Source organism: Triturus cristatus, chromosome 8, assembly GCF_964204655.1.
Source record: "Triturus cristatus chromosome 8, aTriCri1.1, whole genome shotgun sequence".
In the NCBI taxonomy this organism is placed as follows: domain Eukaryota; kingdom Metazoa; phylum Chordata; class Amphibia; order Caudata; family Salamandridae; genus Triturus; species Triturus cristatus.
In genome coordinates this window covers 875698681-875712925 of record NC_140591.1, presented here as the reverse complement: position 1 = coordinate 875712925, position 14245 = coordinate 875698681, and the positions used below count along the sequence as shown (strand labels likewise).

The 14245-nt window shown below is 42.5% G+C and overlaps 1 protein-coding gene across 5 annotated transcripts in view; it reads left to right on the top strand.

Moving 5' to 3' along the window:
* Positions 1-14245, top strand: part of ADGRG7 (adhesion G protein-coupled receptor G7) — a 1782456-nt gene that overhangs the window by 1619654 nt on the left and 148557 nt on the right. For all 5 annotated transcript variants that reach the window (XM_085622407.1, XM_085622408.1, XM_085622405.1 and 2 more), the window contains one exon: positions 9180-9339. In XM_085622407.1, coding sequence (XP_085478533.1) covers positions 9180-9339 — 160 coding nt within the window. The remainder of the gene's footprint in view (positions 1-9179; positions 9340-14245) is intronic.

The following is a 14245-nucleotide window of genomic DNA, read 5'->3' as shown; positions in this document are numbered from 1 at the left end:
GGAATGCTTCAGTATCACTCTTTAGTTTCCTGGTGAAGGCTGAATCCAGCAGTTGTGTGGTTGTAATCATTAAATTGGCCGGCTGAGGATACATGCATTGCCACATTATAACCACTATAAATAATTCTTGGTATGTTCTCAAATGACCATTGTTTGTATGTGTATGTTGGAGTTGTGGAGTATGAACAGTAAGACTACCCATTTGTTGTCAATGCTTAGATTCCCAGATATCTCACATCTTTTAATTGTGAATACATCTCCTAAAACCTGGTGGTCTTATGTTTATTGGGATCTGTCCAGTTCATGGAAATGTCAGTGTATTTTCTTTGTGACTTTAATAATTTGCCTGCCTCCAAGAAGAAGGAAAATGTTCCATTCTAAGGGACATAAATATTTGTGATTCACACTTCAACATGCTACCAGACTACTGTCCAGTGTGCTTACTCTTCTCCCTGATCTTACTGTTTATCACTGATGGACGCACTTTGAGAACTAAAACAAGGGTCAAGATACACTAATATGTGACGCAAGGCAGCACAGCAAACAAAGTTGCTGTGCTATGTTGCATCAAAGGGAAAGAGAAAAAAATCACCACATCTGTTAAAATACGGTGCATTTTTCTCTCCCGAGTGATGGCGTACTTTTGTCTGTCAGTGCACACACCCTTGCATCAAATGCTGGTGTTAGCGTTCTCTACAGCATAGGTTTTGTACTGGAAGGCAACCCTTTCAATACCCCAAACTGTTATTTAATACTTTACTCACTTTGTATGTATGCTGTACAATGCAGCACAAATGCAATGTTGGGAAAATAAGGAGAAATTAAAAAATTTCTCCTCGTTAAGCTTCCTTGAGGAGCCATACTATTTTGGCGCAAAAGCCTGTCTAAAAAAGTTAGCAGATAGGGATTTGCGTCAGTACCAATGGGAGGTTACATAGTAACGCCCATGTACCACTCATGGAATGTCCCCTTGACGTAGAGTAGGCCATAGCACATTTTTTTTTTTACTTTGGGATACTGTCTAATGCAAATCATGGTTTTCATTGGATATTAAATCCCACCCCAACACTCTGCACAAGGTTTTTGTGACAGATGTGACGCCAACCCGACTCAGGGTATTAATACATCTGGGTCATAGGCAGTGGAGCTGGAACAATTTTCAGAGTGGGGGTGCTGCCATTAATGTTATATTACTGAATTCATAGGGACTGTAAAAAAATCCAAGCGAACAAGTGTAGCAAATGTGCCATGCCCATTCAGCATGAAAGTGGTATGAGTGTGGTATGCAGCTGGTGGTGCATGTTTGAGTACTGGTGAGGTAGTGCACCGTCATTTACAGACAGGTCATTTTCCTTTGAAATGGTGACTAAATGTGCATAGCTATGCAGTTGTACTGGTAAAATTATGTAGGGTACAAATGATAATGTGCAGATATCAGGTTTCAGGGCATATCATTTACACATCACCAAGTAAAGTGTGTTGATTTGTTTTGATCATAATAAAATCTTTGTTTAGATCACACTTCAGAATTATGAAAAATATGCTTCAGGGGGGGCGTGGCCAACCACCGAAGAACATGGCCGCTTTCTAAGGCGGCTCCGACTGAGGGCGCCCACTTTTAAGCTAATCTGCTACATTATCCGGACGAAAATCGTCAAATACAACCAGTGCGAGTCCGGAATGACCTGCTGACTCGAGTGACCCCTTGCCTACCTGAATCCGGCTGACTGTGATGAAGCTAGCAGTCGGCGAGCCCGGCGCACCTCCGAATGGTAATTGAGGTGGGGGAAGGGCGAGCAGGTCCGACACGTGAAAATTAAGCGGCAGCATGTCCAGCAACCTACAAACTCTTTCCCTACTGATGACGGAGGAATCCAGAAACACGTGTCTAGGGATACGCAACAAAAAATATGGCATTAGCCAATTATTATCTGAACTTTGTACTGAGCGAAAAACATTGAACTACATCGACCAAGATGACTGGAGGTAATGACGCTGAGACGTGATGGCAGTGTGCTCCTATCCCCTTTTACAAGTTGGAAAAATACGCCTGGGACAAAGGCCCTGGGGCTTCCCCCCGGAGACACAAAAACCGGCTGCAGAACCTAAAGAGCCGACGCTGTAGGACATCCTTACTACCATTACGACGGTACACACATCATTGGACTCCGTCTCGTCGGAAGTGTCCCTCATCAAAGCAGACATGCGCTCCATGAACAGCAGGCTGCAAGAGGTGGATGTCAAGGCAAGCTCACTGGTAGCCGACACGTCCGACCTACAACGAAAGGTGCAGGACCTGCAGTCCCTTACTGCGAGAATGGAAGCACAGCTGGACGAATACAAAGGACGCTCCTGGCGCAACAGCGTTCGTATACTGGGGGTCCCGGAGAGGGCCGAGGAACTTGCAGTCGGGCTATTTGTCAAGGAACTGGTCACAAGCCACCTAAAACCAACAAGACTCAGATTTCTTCTCTGTTGAGAGAGCGCATCGTGTGCCAGGTGGCAGACCAAAGCCTGGAGCCTCACCTTGCCCGATATTCGCCAGAATCTTCAACTATGGGGACAGAGATGCCATTCTCCAGGCGTCTGGGTTTTCACCCCCGTGAAGTTCCAAAACAGCAAGATAACCTTCTTCCCGGATTTCACCCTCAAAGTGCAGCGGCAACGGCGTAGCTTCTTGGACGTGAAACGCGCACTCAGAGATAAAAATCTTAAATACGTCATGTTATTACCAGCCAAGTTGCATGTGGAATCAGAGAGGAAATCTTGGTTCCTCAACACCCCAGAGGACGCCTGGGACTGGCTTGATGGTTGGTGCTTGGTGGGCCAAGGGAGGAACGACCGTAACCGAAAACCCAGATCGGAGGGCGCTCGTGGCGGCGCCGAGGAAGATGCCTTGACAGAGGGCCACATGGGGGCACCGGATAGTCTGTTCTGTATTTTGACTCTGCTGAGGGGGAGGGCGGGGGGGTAAAGTAGCCACACTGAACTGTTGGACTGGGCAGAGACTTTTATCAATGATAACGTATGCTGAAGTATTGCGTGGGGGGGTGCATTCAGATTAGTTGGTCAGTTGGTTATGGCAAGATATGATATTGGTGGGACCACAGTGCTCTGAGTTAAATGTCTAAAAGATGACTTTTGGGGCAGAAGCGGGTGCCCGGTTGGCTGCACGCACCTACTAGTTTAAGGGGTTGGTGAAAGGCGCTCTGCATGTTTGGGAAGGTGGGAGGTTCTATTTCCGCCATGCAGGGATGCAGGCAGGGGGGTTGGGTTTGTTTTGTTGATATTGAGGGATACCTGTGCACAATGCATCTTAGTTCATAACTGCATTCATCATGTCCCAGTTGGGCATTCGTTGGTGCAAGGCGGGGAGGGGGGTTACATTCTACATTGTTTGATTTTGTCGCATTACAGACAAGGGTCGATTGCTTTCCACTGCATGTTGGTGACTGTAAAATTCTCCGCCGTTATTTTCTATGAAGGCCCAAAAGGGTGGTCCCGCAGAGCACTGCGCTTCTATTGGTACATAGATATGATGTTTCCTATCGGGCCCTGCTCCGATCTAATGAAGAGCTCCGGGGATGGGATCACCCAGATGAGTCTCAACATACCAAAGTTCCTGTGTGCAGGGATTGGATCCTCGCTGAGCACCCAGAATGAAGGGGGTGAAGGGTGGTTTGGGCGGGTTCCTCCCCTGATGAGCCAGGCGGATGGCGTCAGTTATATACCCTTAATCCAGCGACACGACACATATAGCAGGATTTAAGTTGCTGTCCTGGAACGTCAACGGTCTCGGGGATAATATTAAACAAGGCATTGTATTGCAATATATTATAAGACACCTGCCAGATGTAGTTCTACTCCAGGAGACACATCTTTTGGGTAATACATGTCAGGCACTGACTCATTGGGGTTTCAAATTGGTGCCACACTCAGCCTTTGGTTCTGGATCCCGCAGGGTGGAAATATTGCTCCAGGAAATTTTTCCAATCAAAATAAACTCCACAAAAATAGACATCCAGGGCAGATTCGCGGCAGTTACCGGGTGTTGGGAAGGGTGCACACTTAACCTTGTGTCGGTGTACATCCCTCCTGGATTACAGGGTCCGGCCTTCAAGGATCTGGGCGATTTCTTGCTCTCCCTACCTGATGGAAGGCTCTTTATTGGAGGAGATTTCAATCCCATAGTTTTAGATAGCTTGGATAGATGGCCGCCCAAGATGTCACCAGAAACGTGTACATGGGTTAACAATTTTCTGACTGCGCTAGGCCTTACAGATGCCTGGGGTGCATTTCATCCCACGGAGAGACAATATACGTTCTACTCGGGGGGCCACAAAACGCAATCCTGCATAGACTACTTAATCACACCTGCAGATCAGCTGGGTCACATTAGAGAAATTACTCACTTAGCCCGAGGTATCTCGGACCACGCACCCCTATGGGCTTGGGTAGAAATGGGGGAACCATTGGTAGGAAGAACAGCCCCAATCAACCCCTGGTATTTTAAGGTCCCTAAGATACGCAAGAGTATTATCAGCGACACTACTTTCATGAAAATGAAAACTCAGTGGATTCAGTAGTGGTGCTATGGGAGGCCTATAAAACGGCCATTCGAGGGACCGCGGTCTCCCAAATTGCCACCTCCAAGAGAGAGAAGCATGAGGATCTAGACCGGTTGGAAATGGAGATATTAACCACATAAAATAGTCTTCAGAAAAGACATGACTGGCTACTCAAGCAGAACGAGTTTCGGGCTGTGTCGAAGGATGCGGCCAAGACGCAGCACAGAGCCACACAGTGTAGAATATACGAGTTGGGTGACAAAGCAGGCAAGCTACTGGCGTGGCTCGACCGTAGGGACCAGGCGAGTCGCATAGTGGTGGAACTCGCCACTAAAACCGGGGGCTTGACCTCTGACCCGCAGGCCATTGCAGAGGAGTTCGCTGAATACTACAAAGAGGTATACACTTCCCGAACAAGGTACACTGAAACCGATGACCTCTCTATGCTCCATGACATTCCCCTCCCTAGACTCTCTGAGGAGGAGCGATTGGACCTTGATAGAGAACTGGAAGTTGGAGAAGTGAATAAAGCAATCCACGATCTGCATGGGGGAGGGCCTCTGGTCCATACGGCATACCGGTCGAACTTTATAAGTTGACAGCCAGTAAAATTACACCATTTCTAGTTAGAATGTTCCAGGACTGTCTAGATTCTGGATTGCTCCCATTGGACCAGAGATTGGCAAATATTGTGGTAATCCACAAACAAGGTAAGCCGACTCATCTGGGTTCGTCCTACAGGCCGATCTCACTTTTAAACGGGGAGGCCAAGATCCTGGCGAAGATACTCGCTACCCGCCTTTTGACAGTGATTACTAATCCGGTTCATCCTGACCAGTCAGGCTTTATGCCAGCCAGGAATACTTATCTCAACTTACGGAGACTACCCGGAGTACTAGCAAGGGCCGACACTATTCGGGAAGACGCAGTGGTGGTCTCGCTGGATGCGGCCATGGCCTTTGATACGATCCAATGGCCATATATGTTGGCTGTATTGCAAAAACTAGGATTCGGCCCTGGTTTCCTGAGTTCGGTATGCCTCCTATATGCCGCCCCCATGGCTCGAGTAGTGGTTAACAGAGTGTCCTCCCCATTTGAGCTGGGTAGGGGCACTCATCAGGGTTGCCCCCTCTCTCCATTATTTTTTGCCCTCATTTTGGAACCACTGGCGATGTGGCTAAGGAAGGACCTGGTAATTAGAGGGTTGAGATGGGCACCAGACTGGGAGGACCGCATATCACTCTATGCCAACGTTATCTTGCTCTATCTAGCTTCGCCTGCAGCCTCCTTAAATGGAACGCTGGACATCTTCCGGGTCTTTGGGGAATTTTAAGGCTACACCATCAATTGGTCTAAATCGGTCCTCTATGTCTTGAGCAGGAAGTCCCCGACTCTGCCCAGAGGCTTTGCTGTAACACTCGCCCCCAACAGTTTTAAATATCTGGGGATTCATGTCTACAAAGATCTGACACTCTCATACGCCCAGAACCTCCTTCCCCCTTTGCAGTGCTTCAAGAGTGATGTCACACACTGGAGATCGCTTCCTCTATCCCTACTAGGGAGGGCCGCCTTGTTTAAAATGATGTCACTGCCTCGTTTTCTTTAGGCGCACCAGAATGCACCTTTCCCGGTGCCACTTACATATTTTAAATCAATCGACTTAGTATTGAGGGAGCTCCTCTGGGAAGGGAAACCTCCACGGATATCTCTGTCTAAGCTCACTAGGGGGTGGTACGATGGTGGCATCACGCTCCCTGATATTAGACAATACGACTGGGCAGCTCATCTCACTGCCATTAATCACTGAACGTACGGACCGCAGAACGACCCTGGCTTCAATATGGATAGATGGCTATTACCCGGAGGAAGTTACAGGGGAGCGCTGTACGCCAATCCGTCTAGAATAAAACTAACAGGGTCCACCAATCATTTGGTCACGGTATGGAGAGATACCACACTGAGTTTGGGTTGGAAGGAGAAAATCACACTGGCCACCCTACTCTGGGACACAGTCCAGTTAGGGAACATGAGGGTCACTAAAGGGTTTGACAGATGGGACCTAATCGGTTTATCTTCTGTGGGGAACCTGTGGAGAGATGGTGGAGCAATCTCCTTTGACCAGTTAAGAGACGAATATGACCTAGCTGCCTCAGAACACTACAGATACCTTCAGGTCAGACACGCGCTGCAAGCCGTAATACCCAGGGGTGATAGTCCTCCAGAGTCATCACCGCTAGAGGACAGAATACTAGATGGCCATCTTCTGGAGAAAGCAATCTCCATTATATAATCTCCATTATATATAAAAATACTAATAAACAATTCCCCCAACACCGTTCTCCAACTCCGTGTTCGCTGGGGCCACGACGTAGGGGAATTGGATGATGGGGTATGGCTAGAAGTGCTGGCATCCCCCAGAGAAACGCCAGTTTCATCCAGGCTGAGGCTTGTTCAACTTAAAATATTACATAGGATATGTTATTCGGGGTCAACGTTGATGAAGATGGGATTTAGGGAGGACGCAAGATGTATCAGGGGCTGTGGGCTGGTTGGTACATTCATACATACACTTTGGGAGTGTCCATTAATCCAGAGATACTGGGAAAGGGTCACAAACTGTATGACAGAAGTCATGGGGGTAACCAATGACTGCAATATTAAGCTATGTCTTTTAAACATCTGGGGCCCTCCAGACCTAAATGTCAAAGATAAGATATAGGTGTCATTGGGAATGATGATCGCCAAATGCAATATTGCAAAGTTGTGGGGAGCAAGTGAAAAACCGTCCCTGAGGCTTTGGGAGAATGACATGGACCATTGTATGTTCACAGAAAAGACTGTATACCTCTCACGAGGCTGCCCTAACAAATGGTAGCAAATATGGCAGAAATGGAACACTTACAGGGGAGACATCTGTGAGCCGCCGAGAGACCTACCACTATCGGACGCTGAATAATGCTTACCTGTCTGACGTCTTGTGCTACCTTCTACCCCAGTGGGGGATAAGCCTTAGAAGTAAAGAGTTGTTGATTGCAATATAGTACATGGTATTGTCTGTAATGTGCTATTTTAAGTGTTAATTTGTTATTAATAACAAGAACATTAAAAAAAAAAAATATGCTTCATTTGCACTTTCCTAATTGCTGATATATTTTGAAATATGTTTTAAGTAAATTTACAGGTATTTAAATGTTGCTGTGCGTTAGGAAAAAACAGACATCCTACAGTCTTTCCTTTCACCCTAGCAAGTTGTCACACTGGTCACTTTTACAAAATCCTCTCAATTTTCAGTAAGAGAAATAAAAGTAAACACTAGTTTCTGAATAAGCAGCAATTTGCCAGTAAACATAACCTGACACTTGACCTTTGTCTTTAAAAGAACAGCAAATGTAACAAGCCAAACACAACATTTTAAGGCATTTGTATTACTCGTTCGCCTGCTGAACTCCAGCATAGTTATTTTTGCACCCCGACTTCCAGCGCCTTTGGCCACAGGGTGTCAAGAATATATGACCATCCCAAGACATGCCTCGTTAAACGTCCCCTTCTCTGTTAGGTTTAGTTTCCAGAACATATGCTATCTGTTAATCCCTCTGTTTGAAAGGTCAAATTAATCTTTCTTTTCTTTTTGTACAGTTATTCATTCTCTTAACATCTTGGTACAAAGGGTCAGGTCCTGCATTTCGCAGTTGCAGTTAACCACCCAAGAACTAAAGTCTGCTCTTCGATCTGTAACTCCACATTCCTCCCTTTGTATCTATGTTAGATATATTTAGTTAAGAGGATCTCCCCTCCCTTCTCATTACCCTGACTTTCTCACCCTAACTCTGGAATGAATGGCCTCATTTAGAGTTTCCCAGATGGGGACATCCACCAGAGAGTGGCATATGTCCTGTCTGTCTCATTTAAAGAGTACTTGGCCTCTATGCACTCTCATTAGTGCTCATTCATTTGTATAAGGGGAAGTGTCCAGGCACCTGATATATGATTTTACCAAATCCACAGAGTATTTTGTGGTGGTAAATTGGAAATAAACTAATAAAGGTAAAAATGTGTTTTGGTTGTACTTTTTTGTGCTAGAAATTAACTAGCTAAGTGCTGAAAAAATATAACATTTCAGGAGCCCAGGAAAGGAAGACACACATGAGAAATATAATGATATTTAAGGATCATTAACCACATACCAAGGTACGCTAGATATGTTTGACGAAGCATCTGTCCTCTAGCACTGTGGTCATATCCCACAGAAAAAGTTAAAACCCCTTAGCAGAAGAAAACATGTGTAAATTGACTAACTATTTTGAAAACAGCTCACAAGTTAGAAGAGTTATTATCATCTTCAATGTGCAGTGTATTTTGAGTTTTGTTTTATACTTTTATTATTAGTCTTACTTTGTTAGTGGATATAATGCTTTGTGATACATTACTTCCGCTATGTATGGTCTCTTTGGTTGCCACAATATGTGTATTCTATGTTTATGTATTGACCTTTAATGAGAAACAACACAAACCTAAAAAATATGGATTATATAATGAGTAAAACACAAGAAAAGTATTTTTTATTATTGTTTATGTGTAACAAGATTGTCTTTTTCTTATCTTGTTGTCCAGTACTCGGAATGTCTCGTACATTAAGAAGGCAGTAAGTACTCTCTCTGTGGCTATGACGTTAGGAATCACCTGGGTTATTGGTTATCTGCTGCTCATACAGACGGATCCTACAACTGCAACCATCTTCAGCTTCTTGTTCTGTTTTTTAAATGCGACTCAGGTAAGTTACAGTTGTGGGTTATACCGTGCACTTTTTTGTAAATCAGCAGTTTCATTTACGCTTTAAGGCAGCCAATGATATCAGACAATGTGATATACAATGATGGTTGACCCTGATAACATCACAGGAAGTGACTTCACTGAAGTTATAAAATACATTTGGGGAACAACTAATACAACAGTAAGGAAAGTAGGTACCAGCCTGTTATAGTTATCAACTGTATAGTATATTGGATTCTACTATGACATAGATTTGGTTTCTAGGCAGGGCCTGGGCCTTTTGTCTTTCCTTGAGTGGCCCATCCAAGAAGGCTGATGACAGCCTGGTGCAGGGCTTCACACTTATTGGGCTCATATAATAGGCACCTCTGCTTGGTGTCAGAATGCAATATATATATATATTCACTGAAAAAACCATAGGTTTCAGGGGCGTTACAGTTAGCTGGACATTTCCCTCGTACAAAACCCTAGAAATTCCCTTGTTATAGTTAGTTCAGCTAACTATAACTCGCGCCCCCACAATGCACTGCTGATGACGTCACATATTACATCAATCATGACATGGTCAGTGACATCACTGATGACATCACCGATGACATCTCAAATGACATCACTGAAGACATCACTGATGACATCATCCATTGAGTATGTGTTTCTGAACAGTTTTAATATGTTTAATATATATAGGGAAAGGCCTGTTGAAGAATAAGTGGGTGTACAAGTGTGTGAATGGATGATTTTCTAGGTGCGTAACTGACTCTATAAGTGAGTCATTAAATGTATCTTACTGCAGACTAGTGACTAAACTGTGTGAATGTCTGTATGTGTCTGTGTGTTGGTGTATAAGTGGCTGCATGGTTTTGTGAATAGCTATATGAGTGTCTATATGGGTTATTGATTGGTTGTCTGAGTATCTGTATGGGTGCCTGAGTGTTTGTGTGGGTAGGGTGTGTGTGACTCTGTGACTAGATGTGTGAGTGGGTGATTCAGTGGGTGCATGGTTTTAAGAGTGCAACTGTGATGGACTGTATGGTTGGGTGAGTGTATGTATGGGTGTGTTAGTGATTGAATGTATATCTCAGTTGTACATGTGTCAGTAACTACATATGTGAAACGCAGTGTATATGTGTGTAAGAGTATATAACTATCTATATGTGAGAGTGTGTGATTTTGGGAGTGGCTGTATGCGCCATAGTGCAAGGATATATGTGTCATGTGCTGTTTGTTTTTCTGCAGGAAGACATAGAATTTGTTAGTATTTTTATGAGTAAGTGAACTTGAGTGTGTTTAACTGTATAGGTGAGTAAATTGGACTGTGATTAATTATTTGCATGACTGACTAGATGTGTCAGTACCTCAATGGATGATTGGCGGTGTGTGAGTGTCTATATAGGTGTATAAATGCACAGAGTGACTGTAAGTATGAGTGACTGTACAGGTGAGTGAGTGGACATGTATGTAGACCTAAAAGTCAATGAGTGGGTGTGTAGTTATTGGTATTGGAGTATCTATGGTTGTCAAAATGGCCGTCTGAAATTTTGAGTCGGTGTATCAAAGGTTATATTAGGGTGTGAGAAGGTGCACTAATTTGTCACATGGCTGACTTCATCAGTGATGTCATTTGAGATGTCATCAGTGATGTCACTGACCATGTCATGAGTGATGTAATATGTGACGTCATCAGCAGTGCATTGCGGGTGCGCGAGTTATAGTTAGCTGAACTAACTATAACAGGGGAATTTCTAGGGTTTTGTACGAGGGAAATGCCCAGCTAACTAGAACGCCCCTGAAACCTATGGTTTTTTCAGTGAATTTCTAAGGTTATTTTAAATGCTAATTCCTAACTATAACGTGCCTGAAACCTATGGTTTTTTCAGTGAATTTCAAAGGTTTTTTAAATGCCAATTCCTAACTATAACGTGCATGAAACCTATGGTTTTTTCAGTGAATGTCAAAGGTTTTTTAAATGCTAATTCCTATCTATAACTTATCTCTGAAGATATCATGTTTAATGATTTTGATTGGATTTCTATATTTTTCAAATTCAGTGTGTCAATTTCATTAATTATCTTTTTTTTAAATACTTTTTTATCACCATTTTTTAAACTTATTTTTTAAATTAATTCTTTTAAAAATTAAAAAATGTTATTTGAACTTAATGGGTTTTACAAACATATTTTTTTATATTTTTCAAAATATTTTTTAACTATATGTTCAAAACTGTATTTTATATATATTTTTCAATGTTTTTGGATCCGCGCACCCTATGCGCACCGTTCTCGATCCCTACGTGATAGCATCCGCGCATGGTACGAGTTGGGTACGTGTTTAGTGCGCGATCGCAATGCGACAGGTACGCGACTCCCAGCCTATACGCGACACGTTTGATGTACGTAACGCGACGTTTACGCGCTTCCACGATGCGTCATCTGCGTCTATGACGCGGTGGATGCGCGGATCCCGTGAAATATTTAACATTTAAAAAAATATATATATATGTATTTCATGGGAATATTAATTGAAGACAAACTCTAAACTAGTCTTAAAAGTAATATATTTTTACATCTAATCCTATATTTCTTTTTAATTCAATTTCGCGGATGCGCGCTGGGTGCGTGCTGCGTACACGCAGGGTGCGTGGATCCCATGTGACCTGCAAAAAAAGAGATTTGATTGGTTCATTACACTTCCTCTTCTAACTATTGAAAGACCCCACCCATTTCAATCATTCTTCTTTGACCTTCTTTAGAGCACCATCTCTTTGGAGAGAAGAAGATTTTTTAGACTAAGTTTACACTTAGCTCTAACTTTTTTCAACCAAAAATGGCTTCAGGGCAGCAGGCATCACCTGCATCACCTCATACTTCTGAGGATGAATTTTTGCCGGAGGCACCACCCAACAAACGTTTTTCTTCAGTGGTGTGGACATTTTTTACTTTTCCCGAGGGGCAGAATAAGACCAATGCCACCTTGGTCACGTGCAAGATTTGCAAAAGAGTCCTATCAAGAGGGGATCCTAACAAGAAATACTCTTGCGGCACGGCAAGTATGATGAAGCACATGAGGACCCTTCATCTGAACAATCTTGCACAAGAAGAGTGCCGACGGATGAGAAACACTCCTGCTCCTGCGCCATCCACCTCATCGCAGCCGAGCACATCAAGAGTGCATCCATCAGCCCAAACCTTGGACATCCGTCCTCAATTTCAATTTTTAAAAGTGCTCTGCACTAAGTGCAATAAGACTTTGTGCTATGGTGAGCAGTCGATCGATCTGATCTGCCGTCGGCAAGAAAGTCACATTTGCTAGGTTTTTTAATGCTTTTTTATTGTTCCCTGAAGTTCATTGTTTGGTTTCTCCTGTTTTGTTTTTTTGTTTTGTTTTTTGCAGAAAAACCAAAAAAATTAAAATTGTTCAGAAAACCCCCAAAAAATTATAAAAGAAGAAAGAAGAAAAAAAAAAGTTCTGGTAAGAACTAACTTTCCTGGTTTAAAAAAAGAGCTAAATTTCTTTGTTAGTGTTAGTTTAGATGAATGTATGTGTAGTATGTAATTGACTGAATGAATGCATTAGTAGCATATGGTGAATGTTTAAGTGCAGAACTATGAGGAAGTGCTGCAGCATCACACAGTAACCTCTTTAACTGCAGTGTGCTGTAGTACTTCCGAAGCACAGGGATGCAACATATGTACATACATATGTTGCAAATCTATGCTTCTCTCTGCACGGCTGCTTAAACTGCAGCCATGTGGTGACACAGGCACCCTTGCACCATAGTGCAAGGATATCTGTGTCATGTGCTGTTTGTTTTTCTGCAGGAAGACACACCTTCCTGCACAAAAACAATGAGAAAATGCATTTTTCTTCTTCAATGTATGCTGAACATTTCAGCATGCAGTGAAGATATAAAAATGTGGAGAAATTAAAACAATTCTCCTTGTTGTGCTTTCCTACACCAATTTTAGAATGGTGCAGCATTCACACACATATCGAGATTTCCGATTTCTGAAAAAGCTAGACATGTGTCTTGTTCTATGAGTATTAAGCGCAATCATGTACAACAAAACTTATAGAACACCCTTTCAACACAAAGTGGTGTGCATGATGAGGTTATATTTACATGGAGTATAAAAAGTGCACAGAGTGCCTTTTCCTCTCTTTCTAAATATAAAAGAGTATCTTGCACAATAACTATGTTACAAAAAGTGACATATTTCCGTTTTTAAATTTCCTTGCGAATGATAGAAGGTAAGCACAGAGTTTTGTCTGCAAAGATGTTCAAAGAAGAATGATTGAAATGATTGCAGTCCTTCAACAGCTAAAAAGGTTAAATATTATGAACCCCTCAAATCTCTTTTTTTGCAGGTCACATGATATCTGATTATGGTCAGATTTCAAAACTACATAAACAGAGTGTTTTTAGAAACGTGTTTCAACTTTGTAGCTTCTTGCAGGCCTCTTCATTCTGCATATTGAGACTTAGTTAAACTTACCTTCACAGTAATAGTAATAAAAAATGGTATACATTTTTTTCTGTTTTTCATTCAAATATAAATTCATATAAATTGCTTATTTTAAAATTTGGATCTGTGAAAGAAAAGGAAAAAAAAATTATAACATGTAATAATACATTTTATACAACACAGCATAATTTCCACAAAGTAATTTTTTTGCCTTTTTTGCTGTTCTCAGAATATATTAAATTTCACTAAAAATAGTGATTTCAATCGTACTCATCACTTAACAGCGGGCAAAAAAAACACAATCTCAAAGATTGTTAAAAAAAACCAACATGCCATTCTCAAAATACAAATCACAGAAATATAAAATGCACACAGCTAACAATTTTTTTTAACTTTAACTTACAAAACTGTAAATGATGTAGCTATAAAATATTCACCAAATCT